General features: G+C 38.6%; 3 protein-coding genes across 9 annotated transcripts in view; all 3 read right to left on the bottom strand.

The window, feature by feature from the left end:
• Positions 1–1116: 1116 nt before the first annotated feature.
• On the bottom strand, positions 1117–8734 carry sdad1 (SDA1 domain containing 1). The gene is made up of 22 exons (XM_049604699.1): positions 8539–8734; positions 8327–8431; positions 7420–7518; positions 7177–7287; positions 6715–6786; positions 6507–6607; positions 6359–6416; positions 6202–6276; positions 5972–6073; positions 5810–5879; positions 5599–5702; positions 5302–5359; positions 5074–5132; positions 4899–4975; positions 4657–4754; positions 4454–4530; positions 3915–4044; positions 2433–2524; positions 2153–2343; positions 1924–2008; positions 1416–1577; positions 1117–1313 (listed from the first exon to the last, which is right to left on the bottom strand). The coding sequence occupies exons 1-22, from the start codon at positions 8626–8628 to the stop codon at positions 1266–1268; spliced, it is 2064 nt and encodes a 687-aa protein (XP_049460656.1). The 5' UTR covers positions 8629–8734; the 3' UTR covers positions 1117–1265.
• Positions 8735–9308: 574 nt separating this feature from the next.
• LOC125906276 (uncharacterized) lies at positions 9309–15440 on the bottom strand. 2 transcript variants are annotated; one of them, XM_049604785.1, is made up of 3 exons: positions 15240–15440; positions 12607–12983; positions 9309–11397 (listed from the first exon to the last, which is right to left on the bottom strand). In XM_049604785.1, exons 2-3 carry the CDS (start codon positions 12950–12952, stop codon positions 10400–10402), a joined length of 1344 nt encoding a protein of 447 aa, XP_049460742.1. In that variant the 5' UTR covers positions 12953–12983; positions 15240–15440; the 3' UTR covers positions 9309–10399. The 2 variants fall into 2 exon arrangements, with proteins under 2 accessions (XP_049460742.1, XP_049460741.1); XM_049604784.1 differs by lacking the exon at positions 15240–15440 and having other exon boundaries at positions 12607–13157.
• Positions 15441–16770: 1330 nt separating this feature from the next.
• Positions 16771–18112, bottom strand: part of ptpn13 (protein tyrosine phosphatase non-receptor type 13) — a 53332-nt gene continuing 51990 nt past the window's right edge. For all 6 annotated transcript variants that reach the window (XM_049603699.1, XM_049603698.1, XM_049603700.1 and 3 more), the window contains one exon: positions 16771–17388. In XM_049603699.1, coding sequence (XP_049459656.1) covers positions 17311–17388 — 78 coding nt within the window. In that variant the 3' untranslated portion in view covers positions 16771–17310. The remainder of the gene's footprint in view (positions 17389–18112) is intronic.

Below are 18112 nucleotides of genomic sequence, written 5' to 3' on the forward strand. Positions count from 1 at the left end.
ATTTGTGAACAATATTTGTGAGGAAATGGTCTTTTGTGTGTATAGAAAATGTTTAAGATCTTTGAGTTCAGCTCATGAAAAATGAGAGCAAAAACAAAAGTGGTGCGTTTATATTTTTGTTCAGTGTATTTGTCATAATTAACGTATGAATTCCTGAGCCACGTTTTGTGAGGTCACAATGACCTTTGACCTTCATCTGCCAAAGTCTAATCAGTTCAATCAGTCCAAGAGGATGTTTGTGCCAAATTTGCGTAAACTCCCTCATAGTCTCGCCACCAGACAATCAGAGATCTCCGCCTTCTGATTTAGTTAAGCAAAGCATCTAAAGACTGAGATGTGAGTCTAACTCCCTCAAGGCCTTCTTGAAATATCACATTCACAAAATAATTCGGACGCAATGTCACAGTGACCTTTTGCCACCAAATTCTTATCTGCTCATCTTTGAATCCAAGTTGAAGTTTGTGCCAAAGTTGAAGAAATTCCGTTCTGTTCTTGAGATATCACGTTCATGAGAATGGGATTGACGGATAGACGGACAACCCAAAAACATAATGCCTGCACGGAGGCATGAAAAAAAAAAAAATCTATATAGCTACAAAACACTGTACTGTTGGTGAGGTCCAGGCACATAGACATGAAACGGACATGCCTAAAATATAACAATTTGTAAGAAGGAATCACAGCAGGGTAAAAAAAAGGTTTGTGTAAATCTTAACCCTGTGTTTTATACATATATTATGACTATATTTGGATGGGATCACATTAGAACAAAGATTTGGCACAAAATTCAGATATCTGTAGAGTTTAAAGGTAAAGGTTTACACTCTGTCAGTGCCTGTTGTCTAATATACAACTTAACTAGGGGCATGTTCTCCGACAAATGGTAATACTCTATTCATCTTTGGAAAGGGAAACTAAAGCTGTCCAAACTATACTATTATAGCTAATTTTCTTGTAATATGAACTATGACCAATGTGAGGTCATTTATCAGCTGGAGAGAATCAGTCAGCTTTTGTAAGAGGGAGTAAGAGCCGCAGCATAACCAGAGCAAAATAAGATAGCATACAGAAACCTTTACACAATAATTATCAAAGTTTATTTCAGAACAGTGTGAATATATGCAGTTCATCTGCTGAGAATAATACATTAATAAACTATCCATGTTTTCCAGGCTTCTTGAAGGATGTACAATAATATATGGCATTGTTTGTGATGGCCATCGGATGGCCAGCGCGAGGCAAATATAACACTATGTCCATGTGTCCTACTTGTGCTGCTTCTTCTTTTTCAGGAGTGCATCCCGTAGAGCAATCTGTAGAGGAAAATCAAAATATTTTCAGTTGAACTTTGTATTCAATAAAATCAATGTATCCACAGTAAAATACAGCAGCTATTTCCAACAGGTGTGACATACCTGTTTCTCTCTAAAGGAACGTTTGCCTTTGGTTCTGACATTCTGACTGTGTCTCATCATCATGAAGTTCTTCGTCCTCCTCTTCTCCTTGTTGCTGGTGCTGGCATGTGGGTTCAGCTTGGTCCGCTTCCTGACAAACTCTTTCCGGTCGGTACGTCCCGCCTGGAAAATCAAATTCATCATTAGAGCTGAAACAGATAGTTGATTAATAAACTGTTTGATCAACTGATCATCAAAAACTATTTTAATCATCAACAATACAAAGAAATCATCTGATTTTTCGAGACCAAACATTTAATCAAGAAAATAATCTGCAGGCTTAAAGATAATCGAAATAATAGATATTTGCAGCCCTACACATCAGTACTTGCTGTCACAGTATATAGAGTGTCCATGAATGACTTTCCAGAGTCAACAGTGTTGCAGCCATATAAAACAACCATGATTTCACTGGACATGTGACTCTAAGAACAGTTCAAATCCTTCTATAGTGAGCATAAGGTTTTACCATTGCTGTTGCCAGGCGTGTTTCCTTGTCTGCTTTTGGTTTCTTATGCAGTTTCTCAATATTCCTCAACGTCAGCAGCTCCCCTCTGAAAGGTTTGGAAACAAATAACACAAAACACCTCAGTATGATCATCTATCAAAAGCAGTAATCACAAAAAATATTCTGAAGACAACTTCCTCTTTGTAAATGATGTAACTCTTTAAGCTCCATGTTCAAATAGTTTTCTAACCTGTTGTCGTCCTCATCGTCAAGTTCCACATTTTTCCTTTTCTGGCCCTTGCCCGGTGCAGCGTTGACCTCCTTGGCCAGCTGGACCAGACGGATCTTCTTGAAGTCATCTTGAGTGAGCAGTCTGCTGCCACTAACCGCCGCCGCTTTGGCTTTTCTTTCCTCGACTGGCATATTCTGAAGTTTCTCGGCCTTATGCAAACACACACATAACGCTCGCATTAAAACAAAAACATAATTAATTATCCACATTTTAATAAGCTGTGTGATTTTATACTCACCACTTCTGTCGTGTCTTCATCAGACGAGTGGTGAACATCCACCCACTCCCCATCTTCATCATCATCACTAATACTGGCACTCTCCCATCCATCTGTTGTACAATATTAAAAACACACTTTAGACTAATATTGACTTTCTGTATACACATATACACAAAGCTACGGCTAGGTATCGTTTAAAAAAAACATACGATACCATCATGAACACCAGGACCCTTTAAAGGGATAGTGCACCCAAAAATGCAACCATTATCTGCTCACCCATATGCCGAGGGAGGCTCAGGTGAAGTTTTAGAGTCCTCACATCCCTTGCGGAGATCCAAGGGGAGAGTGGGTAGCAACACAACTCCACCTAATGGAGGCTGACAGCGTCCCAGATTCAAACGTCCAAAAACACATAATTGAAACCATAAAATATCTCCATACTGCTTGTCCGTAGTGATCCAAGTGTCCTGAAGCCCTGACATAAAAAGGTGTTCGGAAAAACGTCATATGAACTCTGTTTTTAGCCTCACTGTAGCCTGTAGCTCTAACTGCCTCTCTGTGCACCGCGCTCATGTGTGTGCGCTTGCGCGAGACCATGAGACATGGGCACCGCGTTCATGTGTGTTCACGTGCTTTCACTGGTCTTGTGCGCACACATGAGCACGGTGCCCAGAGAGGCAGTTAGAGCTACAGGCTACAATGAGGCTAAAAACAGAGCTCAAATAAAGTATTTCCAAACAACGTTTTAAGGTCGGGGTTTCAGGACACTTGGATCACTACGGACGAGCAGTATGGAGATATTTTGTGGTTTCAATTATGTGTTTTTGGATGTTTGAATCTGGGGCGCCATAAGCCTCCATTAGGTGGAGTTGTGTTGCTACCCCTTGGATCTCCGCAAGTGATGTGAGGACTCTAAAACTTCACCTGAGCCTCCATCGGCATATGGGTGAGTAGATAATGGCTGAATTTTCATTTTTGGGTGCACTGTCCCTTTAAGTGATATCAATATCAATACAATATTTGTTTGTTACCTTTTTAATCTACTTCATTTAAAACCCATCATGTGATTAGAGTGGTGTGTAGTATAGATATACTTGAGAATGTTTTGATGGCATCTTGGCACACAGAACTGCAAACTCCATCAAAACATACTACTGTGGGAGTGTGAGTAGGACCATAAAATCTAGGCTGACATTGAACTGACAGTAGAAGAACTTCTCTGGAGACGGCAGCAACTGAGAGTCTGCTGATCGGGCAGGGAGTCTGGACAGTCTAGGATTAGACCCCTGGCGCAAAAAGGATTGCATGTGAGTATCATGTATCTGGAGACTTTTTGATCCTACTTGGTACTGGGTTATTTTGGCAGATAAGTTAAGGGTGTTGAATAGCAATACCCAGCCCTACACAGCGCACTGTATGAAACTGGACTTTGATATACAGCTCAGTTCAGCCACTTCCATCCCATTCTATGGATTCCATAATACAATAGCTGCTCACCTTCGTCCTCCTCTCCCTCTTTGTTCTCTTCCTCCACCTCCAGGACTTCAGCTCCAGGGATATAATCTTTAGCCTCCAGCTCTCCGTAGTCTTTGATCTTGGCCTCTGCTGATGCCTCTGTGGGTCTCCCCTGGATGACAAGCAGCAAAGTTCACAATTACTTACATGTGAATATACTACATAGTAGTGCTTTGTCAGTGTTGTATTTCTGGATCTATTGCCACTATTCTCCTCTGTTCTCAAAATAATAACAACAACATCTTTGTTTACTATGTGGCCATTATTTACCCACCATTCAACATCATATCTCAGGAGCAGAAAGGGATACATTTGATCAGATACTGAATGTTAAAACTGTGCTTGTTGTATTGGTCATTTATATTGTTGGGGGGGAAGATGTGTGTGAAGCATCTATGTTTACACAGACATGGATGTAAACTGTCAGAGAGACTTGACTGGTGCACAAAAGCATACAACTGCAGGGTGGTAATTTTTAGTTTAAAATGTGTCGTTTTCAGCCAAATTCACAGTCGGCTCACCCTGTCCCTCTTGTGCAGCATCTGAGGATTGAGACTCCTGAACAGCTGGATCAGCCCTCTGGCAGACATCATCACATCTGAGGACAAACACAGACAAAAACATGTTCTGTGAAGAAAACATATGTGCACACATATGCACATCTCCTTTAATTGGTACATTCAGAGCTGTGAATGTGCAGGCGCAAGAAAAAGCAGTCACTCACTCTTGTCTTTGTGGGTCTTGTACTGGGCCAGGTCCTGCAGCAAGTCTTCAGTGATAGCAAGTGGACAGCGGCCTGCCACTTCCTTAATGGCATTGATACTTGATCACAAAAGAGGGTGAAATTTATTAGAACAATGAAAAGCAATACTTGGTAACTACAAAATAACTGTTTGTATTTAAATCATTTTAACCAAAACAAACTTTGAATAACTGAAACACAAAGTAGACGAGGCTGCTACTCACCCCACAGTCATCACCTCCCCAGAGTTTCTGTCTGTCACAAAGTTGTTGGCAATGGTCATGATTACAGGTTCGATGATCTGTAAAGTGGGAGTGTGCAAGAAGTGTCAATACTGGAGTCCATGTGTTAAATACGGATGTGCTAACTCACAGAATAAGTCTGTAGATGTTAACGTACCTCTGGTGGGACGAGTTGATGGGAGGCCTGGGCAGCACACAGAAGAATCTTTGTCACCTCTAGAGAGACAGGTTTGTTTAAAGAATCTCATCAGAAGAGGTTCATTTAATTAAAGCCCCATGTAGCAGTGAGGTTACAGAAGTGAAACTTAAAAATCAAATAACATTTCTACCAACAGGTAGCCTTCAATCCTACACACTGGACCTTTACTTGGGGGTTATTTTTTACCTCTTTGATGGGGCTGTAGAAACCTCTGGACAAAGGGATAGAAATTGAAGAGGAAAAGCTGGAAGAGAACAGAGTATTCAGCATAAAATGTTTTATTCAAATACATGCGGAGTGCAAGGCATGAGCCCCATAACCCAGGAGCAGTCAGTACTGTTGCTATTGTCACGTGCTACCCTTGAAAAATGCTGGCAAAGTTTATTCCTTCACATTATTTATGTGCATTCTGCAAATATTCATGAGGGCCACCTCTAAGTCATCTACCACTGATCTACAGCTGATGAGAGGCACATCATTTACCTCGTGGATTCCAACCAGTCTGGATATGAGATCCATCATCATGATCTTGACCTCGAAGCGCTCTTTCGAGTTTTCCAACTGCTTCAAGAGTTTCTCTGAGAAATCTTAATAAAAAGACATATTTCAAATGAAAGTTTAGTAAATTGTAGTAGTAACAACACTAAAGAAATGTTTGTTCTGCAATTGTTATGAAGAAAGCAGGTGAGCCTACCTTGAGGATCATGAATCAGGTGAATGGCAGAGAAATTAAACACTTCTGCTTTCCTCTTTTTCTTGTGTTTCTGCCCAAAGAGTTAAAAACAATTAAGTAAGTGCATTTGAACACAAATGTAACAATATGAGCTATGACCCTGAGTAGATATGACAATGTTACCTTGAGGACTTTCATCGCCTTTTCCAGCTTCTTCTTGTTTTTGGATGTTTTCTTGCCAGTAGAGTATCTCACCTTCAGGTCTCGCACTGATGGCCCCTCCTCCTGAAAGAAGACTGATTCTTAACAAACACATTTGTACATCGTATCGTGTGCACTGAACAAAAATCACTCCCTTCCAGACTGAGAGAAGCATCCTTTCTCTAACTACTTCATATGTTTTTGGTACTTGCCTCTGAGTCTGAATCACTGTCATTTTTCTCATCCTCATCTTTGCCCAGAAAGAATTTAAGACCAGCAACAAGGATCTAAACAGGAAGAGAGCCAGGTGAGGATGTGCAGAGTCACCACAGTTACAATATGACAAGTAAAGCATTGCATTCAATATACCTTTGTCACCTTGGAGAAGCACGCTGTTGTAATGACATTAACTGTTTTGGCATCATTCCTGTGGCATACAAAAAGACAATCACATTAACGTAATGAAAAATAACAAGCATTTCTTGTAAAATAAGTCCAGTGTACAAATAAAACTCACCATATGTTTCTTTTGTACAGCTCCACCATTACATCTAAAGAGATCTTTGCTGCTATGGGATTACTGTCTCTCAGCATGGTGTACATGAAGTTCTGTAACGTCTGAAACACACATTAGATAGTGAATGCAGAGTATTTTTTTAGCTGCTGTATCACACAGTATTTCACACAGTCAAACATGTAGAACACAGGTGAGTGTGTGTACTTACTGTGTTAACCTTGTTGTTTTTGTGCTTGGCATTGATGTTTTTAATATCTGCTACAATGTGTGTGTACAGAGTCTGTGGGGAGAGAAAAGCCAGTGTTTAGTTTTGACAGGTGAGGAGGGAAACAACAGAAGAGCGCATGCATATGCCTATATTTACACTCACATAATTGTTTACCTATGTAAAAAGAAAATATATCAGTTCACTGATCATACTGTGTTATCTTTGTAATTATATACACCAGCAGAGTCATTAGAAATATTGTGTGTTTTATACCTCACTCATTTTTCCCCATCTTTCTTCAAAAAAATGAACTTGATTTCTAACTATTGTGGATATGTTTTTCCATTTGATTTATTTCATTTACAAAATCCTGACAATTAGAATTGATTGAGTTATTATTGTCTAACCAGTTCCAGAGAATTTTACTACTGTAAATATTTGAGGGCTGTGCTGTACTCTAACCTTTCTGAGAAGTTTGTCGTGACATCGCAGCAGCTCAAAGAAGAGCTCCAGGAGGCCGGTGGGGTCGATCAGATCTTTATTCCTGAGAAGAATCAGTGCTTTGCAGAAAGTCTGACATGAACATGAAACAAAAAAAAAAAACATGTCAATGCTAAGAGACAAGTCATTTGTGTAAGTGTCAATGAACTTATGTGTTGCAAGTATGAACAATTACTCGATATGGACAGCCACAGACGGTCTCACCATTCTTAGGTCTGGCTCGAGCATCGTGTGGTGACTCATTAGTAACTCAGACAGCTCTTGTGGAAAGGTGGACAGGTGCTGCAGGTAGCAGTGACCAACCTGAAGGACAAGAACAAATTTAACCACGCAGCATAGAGGAGGTACGAGGTACTTGTACCTAACTGAAGTATTTTCTCCTTGATACTTATATTTTACTACATCTCAGGAGATAAATACTGCACAGGATACTCAACCACATCTATTGGACAGATTAGAACTTTTTGGATTACAGTTTTTAACCTTCCTGTCCAGTGAAACCTATGTATCTCCCAATGTGCTGCTGTCAAATGTTAGTGGTAAGCTAAAGGATGTTTAAAGAAATTTCTCAAATGTATCAAGCTAAATAAACTCTTTAAAAACCCTCTTGAATCAGATAGAAAATGCATCATCACTAAACTGAAAACAATGCTGTTCCTCTGACACCAAAAAAATGGAACTTTTTACAAATATCTGGTTCTCACAGGACAGCGAAGCTACAAATATATGATGATCTCAGAATATGATGCATTGCTGTAGATTAAACAGTATATGTAGAGGTTAAAATTAGCAAAACCTTAAACATCTAAAAGAGTAAAATGCAGCATACACACTAATCCAGCAGCAGTATTAATCCAAAAGCATCATACATCACATCTTACTGCATAATGAGAATGTACAATTGATACTGTAAGGACATGATGCTGATAATAACGTAAGGATCTAAATGCAGGACTTTTACTTGTGGTATTGAGTGTTTTGTTTTTGTTTTTTTTTTTTACAGTGTGGAAATAGTACTTTTACATGAGTAAAGGATCCAAAATACTTCTTCCACCACTGCAGATCGCACATACTTATGAATACAAGCTTGAACACACACACAGTACGGTACCTGAGCGAGAAACATGACCAGATCGGCCAGCTCCTTGTTCGGCTTGTCAGGCTGCAGTTTGAAGATCTGTACATTGGACTGGTAGTGTCGGTACTGCTGCAGAAACTGTGCAGAAACCACAAGAGATAAACGATGACTGCCCAGCTTAAATTCACAAAAACAACAGGTCGACTGACTGATTGACTTTAGCACTGCTGGCTAACAACACTTACCTCTTCTACGTAAGACTGTGGATCTCTCTTAATAAGATTTTGCAGCTGCGGCAAATTGTTTGGCAGTTTGTTGTTTTGTCGCCCGGACATGACTCAAGATGATTTCTGCGAGTATGTTGAGAAAAAATAGGAAAAACGGCAGAGTTTACTAAGCAAGCGTGGCCAATGTGTAAGCTGCCATAACTTGCAGTTGGGATACAGCACGTCACGTCCGGTGAAATCGTAGGCATTTCCGGTTCGAGTAAAATGGGCTGTTTTTATTTTTATTTTTTGTTGCAGCAGCATTAAAATATTCAGTCTTGTGTATCTTTTTATACACTTCGACAATTATACTTGCCTTCTTGGTCCACGGGGTCGTGAGTAGTGACGCGATAAGCAGGCTAGCATTAGCATGCTACTCTTTCAAATACAGTAGCCTAATTGTGCCCAAAGGGATACGTGCTTACCTTCATGTTTAATAGTACTGTCAATAATAAGATAAAGGGAGAAATATTTAAATAAATAAAACATTATCAAACAAATTATTAAACACTATTATGGGGAGACACTACAGGTACAAAATAGTTTTTTCAAGCACTTGGGAATTTTGAGATTTAGGGCTACACATTTAGGTCTATATTTTATTTCATACTTATGTTCCAAAAAAATATATATATGCCAAAAGCACATATTTGGATTTCAGCTTACAATAATGCATTATTTGCATATTTAAACACACAATTAAAGGACCTTAGCACTTGTAATACAAAAAATAATGGGCCAGGTTTAATGCACATCTGCATATGGGTTTGATAATAAGTGTGCCATACATTCAGAGAATCAGAATGAAACCTTTGGGCTGTTATGCATACACATACTGTCACAGTTTAATTTCTGTTTTAAGAATAAAAAGATGCACAACATGTTGGCTACAGTATATTTTACTACAAATGAGAAGTACAAAACATTCACAGAACATGTCATATTTAAAAAGCCCATGACATTAAATGTTAAAGGTGGTTACAGATTTTTCATGTTCCAAGCAAAACAAGTTAGACTTTAAACAAATGTAAATACTATATAAACAAATGTAAATATGAAAAGTGACCAGGATTGTGTTGTTTAACAGGATCTGAGGGTTAATAAAATGCTGGCACTAAATGCACTTTTCACATTCTGCACAACAAAACAAAAACTGCTCATGTAAAATCCACAACTCCTTACGTTTTGATGACAGTGATTCAGACTCAGAGGCAAGTACCAAAAATATATAAAGTTGTTAGAGAAAGGATGCTTCTCTCGGTCTGGAAGGGAGTGATTTTTTTGGTCAATGTACATGTTAAGATATACAAATGCGTTTGTTAAGAATCAGTCTTCTTTCAGGAGGAGGGGCCATCAGTGCGAGACCTGAAGGTGAGATACTCCACTGGCAAGAAAACCTCCAAAAACAAGAAGAAGCTGGAAAAGGCGATGAAAGTCCTCAAGGTAACACTGTCATATCCACTCAGGGTCATAGCTCATATTGTTACATTTGTGTTCAAATGCACTTACTTAATTGTTTTTAACTCTTTGGGCAGAAACACAAGAAAAAGAGGAAAGCAGAAGTGTTTAATTTCTCTGCCATTCACCTGATTCATGATCCTCAAGGTAGGCTCACCTGCTTTCTTCATAACAATTGCAGAACAAACATTTCTTTAGTGTTGTTACTACTACAATTTACTAAACTTTCATTTGAAATATGTCTTTTTATTAAGATTTCTCAGAGAAACTCTTGAACCATTTCAGATTTTAATGTCACCGCTGCACAGTTTCATTAGTTGGTCCTGCATAATGTTCTTGACATTCGTGCTAATACAGTCCACTCATGTTGATCACTGGTACATCAATGTGAGTCACGAATGAATTCCTCCCTTAAATTGACGAGAGCAGAACATATTCTCAGGATCTTGTTTATTTGAAGAGCCATGGTGTTTGAAACCACCTGTGTTAAAATCTTGTAAACTTTCAAGCGTGTGATTGCTCTTTCAACATCAACTATTACATGTGCAGTTTGTCCTATGTATGTGTCCTGTTCCTCATTTCTGAAAGAGTACATTACTAAGTTAACATTTTTCTCATTAAACAGCAGATCTTTTATGGAAGAGCCATGCTCTGCCATGACCTCATCTCCAGGCATTAAGTAGTCTAATAATCCTGACTCAAAAGTTATATATTTGTCTGTGCATTGACCTAGATATGCGCTAGAGACGAACATGATAAGTCCACATGGAGCAACAGCGACCAGGTACTTCATTTTGTCATAATAATGGCTGTATGATTCCCCTTTTGAATCAAGGTCTTGGTTTTTTTGTAAGAGGCAATCAGTGCAGTGAACAATACATGTTGTATTAGGAAACTTCTCCTTAAATGTTTCAGGCATGGTTGCTTGAATAGTTTCTCTTGGAAGCCACGGAATCAGAGGTCGCAAAACTTCATCCAGTTTGTCAATCCAATATGAGATGATCTTGCTAGCCATGCTCTCTGATATATAAAACTGCTTGCTCAGATAACCTGTCACATGGTTGGTCCTTAATTTCATCAGTGTCATGAGAACTTGATCTTGCACTGACATTGGAAATGCATTGCTCACATTTTTTTCCAGTGTTGACACAAGAATGTCAAATACCTCCAGGGATATACCAGTGTGGCGCAAAGCATCAGAGTTGTTTTGAAGCATGGAGTACCTAAAATCACCACACTGAGTCGTCTTGTCCTGCACATTCTTCCTGCTGCCCACCATGCAGTAATCATGATCACGTAGTGCAGGGTCCATGGAGGGATGTGCAGGAGCTGAGACGCCAACACAGTCTGAGACAGCTGAAGTGACGTCCATCAAGCAGTCTGACAAACACACAAAATTATGGCCAGAGTTACACGCACACCTGGAGAGTAAACACTGCAGTCATTTATGTAAAACATATAGTGAACATCTGAATCTCTTCTAAGTGAATAAATAGGGGTTGACATAAACTGTGCTGACATATACAGCATCAACACAAGCTTAATATTTTAAGTTTTTAAAGGTAGGACTATAGGGCTCGAAAGGGCACGTGGTTGCGCAATGCATTGTGGGTCGGAAGCACTATTTTTACTGTAACTGTTGTTTTGTTTACGTTGGAAAGAGAGAGAAGAAGTGAAGCGAGAAATAACACAACAAAAATGGACCGGGCTGAGGGGAAGTCTGACGGATGGTACCGAGACAAGCTGGACCCCACCGAAACTGGACTCAGAATTTAAATGACCTCCCGCCGTTGTCTGAAGTGGGGCTAGTCCTCTATCTTGTCAAAAGAATAAGCTATTATACTGGCGACAAATTTAGGAACGCCAAGTCCTTCAGGGCTCATGGTCAGTCAAACTTTGGCTGGGTGCAGGACCTCCAAATTTTCCACTCTAAAGAGAAAATTCGTCATTTCAGAGGTATGTAAACTTTACATGCCTTGACTGCACTGTGTTTCACCTCCATGTGGTGCTGCCTGTTTGCTTGCTCAGTTTTTGAATAACATATCTTGGTGTCTACTGGACCAATTTGTTTCAAACAAAAAATATTTTGAAGCCTGAAATCCACTCTGCATTTATGTGGGAAATATTTAGAGGCTTCTCTGTGACTTTTTTTCAGAATTGGGGCATTTTCAGACTCCTTACATCTCTAACTCTCGTCATACAAAGGTGGGCTCAGAGTGGAAAATTTGTTGTTTTTTTATTTTCTTTCATTTGTTAACCACAATTTTGTATTAGTTTACTACTCCAGAAACCCCTGATAAAAGAGAAATATTGTATTTGGGTGCATTGTTAGTGACATCAATATGTGTATTTTGGGGCGTTTTTAGATGGGATTAAATGTCCTGACTACACAGCAAGTCTGCACCATTTTCACTAACAACAAAACACAACCGTAGTGTCGCGCAACGTAAACAGACTTTACAATTGCCCGCTAAACCCACAATGCATTGCGGGTTTTTCCCCACTTCCGCAACGTCACCCTTTCGAGCCCTATTGAAAGAAGGCTTGGTTGCTCAAAAAAATAAGCAGCCTAACGTAATAGAAATTCACCTGAGTTTAATCCAATGTCCACATCGTGGTCTCCAGCTTTGGACAAGATGTTGTTTCCGAGCAGTTCTTCCAGTATGTCGCAAAAAGGCCACACACGATTGTATTCATCTGTTTTCTTGACGTTGTGGTAGTTGTGTTTAAGGTGCTTCCACCGGACGCGGACCTGTTCTGCCGTCCTGATGAAACCGGCCTCATTCAATCGCTCAGAAGTTTTTATAAATATTTTCCCGTTCCGCGTTTTCCGACCATCCAAATACTTCAAAATGTTAAGCTCCTTTAGCTGTTGGAGCATGAATATAGTTTCCTCGTCCGACCAGAAGTGTATCTTCTGCTTCTCAGTCGCCATGGTGTTTGTTGGTTAGCTTTTCCCGGGGTTACTGCCATAGATATCACATACATGATTATAATATCTAACCGCACTGGTATGAACTGAACTGCTGCAACGTCATCTCCTTCTTCATCCGGGTGAAAGCCCGCGAAGGAAAAAGTGGCGCATGCGCATAACGCCGAGTCCAGTCGGACTGAGTGGATACCATAGACATATATACATAGACGCCGTATTGACTGCCGCTGCCAATCAGAGCCGACGTCCTCGCCGGCCGCCATCTTGGATGGGTCTCGCTTCGCCTCCACAGTGCATTCACTTCTATTGAGGAAGGAGCTGTATGCTCAAGTTAAATAGAATAACTCGCTGAATTTTCAACTGATTTTCACGCGGTTTGGTTTGTTACAAACGGCACACATGTAGTTATGATACAGGATGCTTTCGTACATTAAAATGCGGGATTTCATGCTTCAATACTTTCTGCAGATAGCAACAGCATGTTATTTAGGTCACAACAGTTATTTTATTCACCTCAACCCCAGAGTGGGATACACACACACACACACACACACACACACACACACACACACACACATATATATATATATATACACACAGTATTTATATACTGATAAACCTACTGTATAAACACAATACAAAACACAGCATAGCATATTACGTGTAGCACACCTTTGTGCACATATTCACTCTTCCACCAGCTGTGCTGCAAATATCCCCTGCTGCTCATCCTTCTGTATCTTTTTTCAAATTATCTTGACCACAGTCCCATTTTCATAGTTATAATACCAATACCAAAATTAATTTCAGTGTTTATGTAAATACTGAAAATGTTTTTTACTACTTTTGAGGGATCACAGCAGTCAGTGTAATAAGAATAAGAATTATTCTTATGATTATAATAGAAAGAATTATTAAGTCTGATGGCTGTGGGTATAAAAGAGAGTGTGTGTGAGAAATAAACTCAATCAACAATCAAGCTTTTTCTTTATTAAAATATATTAATAAATTTATTAATATGCTATACTATGTTTTGTATTGTGTATATTGTGTTTATACAGTAGGTTTATCAGTATATAAATACTGTGTGTGTACATATATATATTCCACTCGGGTTGAGGTGAATAAAATAACTGTGTTGTGACCTAAATAACATGCTGTTGCTATCTGCAGAAAGTAATAAAGCATGAAATCCCGTATTTTTAATGTACGAAAGCATCCTGTATCATAACTACATGTGTGCCGTTTGTAACAAACCAAACCGCGTGAAAACCAGTTGAAAATTCAGCGAGTTATTCTATTTTACTTGAGCATACAGCTCCTTCTTCAATAGAAGTGAATGCACTGTGGAGGCGAAGCGAGACCCATCCAAGTTGGCGGCCGGCGAGGACGCGCTCAGGCAGTCGATGCGGCGTCTATGTATATATGTCTATGGGTATCTCCTTCATCCTTCATCTCTGGCCTAAGGTTGCAAAGTCAAGGAAGATTTATGGTGGAAACTTTTTTTTTTATCAGAATTAACTGGTATTAAGAGGCATTAACGAAGAATCAGGAAAATAAAATGTAAATATAGGGATTATTGGCTCGAGCTGTGTTTACCATGTCATATGCAGATTAGGGCTGCATAATATGTTTTGTTTAGTTGTGATCACAATCTGTCAATTTGTATCAGTAGAGGACCGCACCTTAAAATGTAATTATCATTCTTGATTTTTATTGGTGCCTTTGATTATCAGTTTTATTTGATAATCTATTAATTGTAAAATTTTCATGCAAAAATGGCAGAAAATTCAGTTTTTTTGCCTCTCAAATATGAAAATTTCCTGCTTTGCTCTGTTTAATACTATATTACACCTAATATTAGAGGGTTTTTAGACTGACAAAACAAGACATGCAACGAAAGCACCATATGATAAATCGATCAATCCACAAAGTAAACGGCAGATTAATTGGTGATAAAAAATAATCCTTAGTTATAGCTCTAGTGCGAACTTGGGGTTTCAAGTGGTTACGGTTCATTGCATGTTGTATCACTGCAAATACACATTAATGTTTGTTCTCCCACATTAACTTAGAATCGTTGCTTTTAAACAGATTTAATATTAGTGAGGATTACAGTTATCTACATCAGTGATGGCTAACACAGTTTTGAAAGTTAACGTTACAGTATAAAGTTTTAGATGAATGTCATACATAATTTGGCAACAGATACGTTATTTAAGCGAATAAAACAAAAACTAGGTATGGCTTTTATATCAGCTTTGCATGATAATCCCCCCGCGAACAGTACCTAACTTAATGTTATCCTTGGTCTCTTTCAGGGAGATCGGTCGGGGTGCAAAAGAAAATCTTTCAGCTTCCTTGAATTGTTGTGGGTCAGGTTGAACCTGTGCTCGTTTTAAAAGCAAGATAATGTCATTTATGAGGTACGTAAATAGCTAATATTACTTTTTTTTAGGCGAGCTCTGTTCGACATTGGCAGGCTTCTTCTTCTTTTGATTATATGGGCGGTTGTTGAATCACTTCCGGCTTTCGGGCCTAAACGCTTGGTTGTAGAGTCCCTGCCATGACCACAACAGTCCACAAGATGGCGGTGTGGCACAACATGGATACTGCCAAGACTGTTCTTCATGACCAACCACCTTTAGGTAGTTTTGGTTTTCACAGGGTGCAGCCAATTTTAAAAGCTACTTACAGTATTATTTCTCCCCATAAATATTGTAATTATCACTAAACTAGTCTCTTTATAGGTATTATATGAGTATTTACCATTATATCGTCATGCCACTAAATTGTTTGTACTTTTAGTTTAATGTTTTAAAACGGACACTGGTAGATTATCAAGAACACCACCTAAAACTCTGAAGACTATACTTGAGTGTAACTTTTAAAACTTGTTATGGCTCTCTGCATTATTTCTACAAAGAAACTTTGTTACCAAGTAAAATAATTTAGAAACGTTGGACCTTCCAACAAATTAGGAACCCCACCTCACTCAGATGACATGCTCAGGAAATGGGACAGCTGGTAAGGTAAAATGGGACAATCACGTTTGTTTGTTTTGTAAATTTAGAAGCTGTTCTACTTGAGACCCTATAAAAGCAGTGTCTGTATTAACACATCAGACCTGCAAAGAGCCGAAGAAAGGTGAGATCCAAAACTATCATGATAGACTTTTTGGGGCACAGGGCAATGTGTCCAGGATTATTTTACAAAGATATGATCATGAATTTTGGCACCACATGGGGGTGAAACTGGGTTAAGACAACCTATTAGTGCAGCAGTGTCTCCTGCTTTCTGCTACAGTATTCATAGACAGTAACACTGTTCCATCAGAAACCTTGGGTGTGTATTCATTCATGTTTAATGATTTCATGCAGGTGAAACATAGTAACATGATCACCTGTTAAATATGCAGTCCAATGCAGTAAACAGGCAAAAAAATATGGAGCTCCCAATGTTTAATGTTTGTGTGGACTGTGACATGGATTTGTAGATTTAAAATACTTCTATGACAGCCTCAGCACAGGCTCCATATTATAAGCTTTATTATTGTATTACTGTGTGCAGTAACTTATGTAGAGCATGGAGTAATTTTCAAGTCATCAACTTGTCGTAGCTTCTCTTCCTCGGACTTTTCAGTGGCTTTTGTTGGTCAGGAGCTTGAAAAAGATGTAAGAGGTAAATGGTCCTATATATAAAGTTTAGAGTGTGATGGTGACCACTTTACACAAGTATGCTAAAAGACTATATGCACTAAAATTACAAAAGACATGGAAATATTTGCTTATATTAAAAAAACAACAACTTTCCTCTACACAACCTTTAAAATGTATCCAGTTTAATTTTCAGGAGATGAATATGTACACTTTTAATTTCATCATTTACCTCAGGCAGTGAGCAATTACTGTATAATAGATTTACAAAGCAAATACTGACATAGTATTCTGTCAAGGCATGTTCCAGCATCAGAATAGGATTCAAAATACACAAGTACAATTTTGTTCCACATAAAATACGAAATCATTGATCACTTTTATAATTATTTTAGAATATCCAAGAATCTGGGAGCAAAAAACCCCCCATTATTGTTCTCTTGTAGGTGACAATAAGAAATACAATCAGCAGTTCTTGTAAATGCATTGTAAAGGAGTAGCAGCCAAAGAGAGAGAGAGAACTCAAAAAGCAAACATAAAAATATAGACTTCTTTAAGGGATTTACTCTTGAGGAATATTTTAAGGCATTTTCAAACATGTAGTGTAATTTGGCAATTTCTGCCTGTATCAGCTCTCCTCCATTATTGTTTAGCTCTTGTAAAACAGTCACCCAGCCTACGTGATGGCAGCATGTGGTTTTCCTACTATCCTGAGATGTTTTCCTCTGCTTGAAGGCATCTGAGGACGTAGAGGATCACTTGATAGCAGAATATATACTGGTCCTGTAAAAAAGAAAGAGGGAAATGTGTGAGAAAACATAAACCAAAAGGTGTCACAACAAAACAGTTTAGAGCAAAGAGCAAAGTTTGGTACTCTTCACTTGTTTTAATTTGCTTTTAATGTTTAAATTCAGTTTAGATTCAGTTAGTTTCCTGAGTGGGGTTGCTCATTTCAGTTTAGATTTCTTAGTTTAAGTATTAGCTTTAAAAAAAATGATAAAATAAACCCTGAATATCAGGGTTTATTTGTCAGGGACAAGATTTAAGAAATCCAGAACAGGTATTACAACAAAAACAAAACACTTTGAGAAGGCGATTGACTCACAGTCATGTAGACATCCCATGCTAAATATAGATATGAACCAGTGCCTCCTCGTGTTTGTTGTGGTGACAAATTTGACCAAAGTGACAAAGACTAAAATTATAGACATTTTTTTTAATATTAGTTTGTTTTGTAAGTACACAGTATTGTTTCAGTTAGTTTTTGTGTTTGTCCATTTTAATTTAAAGGGATAGTTTAGAAATGACGTTGTATGAGGTACTTATGCATAGTCAATGTATTGACTAGTAGATAACAGTCTGCACACCTCCAGTTTGAGGATGCAGGCTGGAATCAGACATGAAAGCTAAGCAATGCACTGCTGTGGATGGGGCAACAACAAAACATATTTTAACCACCTAAAAAAAGTCCCATCTCCAAAAAAAAAAAAATCAATATCAGGTTAAG

The sequence above is a fragment of the Epinephelus fuscoguttatus genome, linkage group LG18, assembly GCF_011397635.1.
Source record: "Epinephelus fuscoguttatus linkage group LG18, E.fuscoguttatus.final_Chr_v1".
Classification (NCBI taxonomy): domain Eukaryota; kingdom Metazoa; phylum Chordata; class Actinopteri; order Perciformes; family Serranidae; genus Epinephelus; species Epinephelus fuscoguttatus.

Bases quoted from the DNA above. Each gene is read 5' to 3' on its own strand.
- sdad1 (XM_049604699.1), bottom strand. From the start codon at position 8,628: ATGTCCGGGCGACAAAACAACAAACTGCCAAACAATTTGCCGCAGCTG. The intron at 6,417-6,506 runs GTGAGTTTTATT...TGTATGCCACAG, and splicing joins CTGTACAAAAGAAACATATG to GAATGATGCCAAAACAGTTA. The intron at 2,009-2,152 runs GTTAGAAAACTA...CAAACCTTTCAG, and splicing joins GACGATGAGGACGACAACAG to AGGGGAGCTGCTGACGTTGA.
- LOC125906276 (XM_049604785.1), bottom strand. From the start codon at position 12,952: ATGGCGACTGAGAAGCAGAAGATACACTTCTGGTCGGACGAGGAAACT. The intron at 11,398-12,606 runs GTGAATTTCTAT...TGTGTTTGTCAG, and splicing joins GGACATTGGATTAAACTCAG to ACTGCTTGATGGACGTCACT.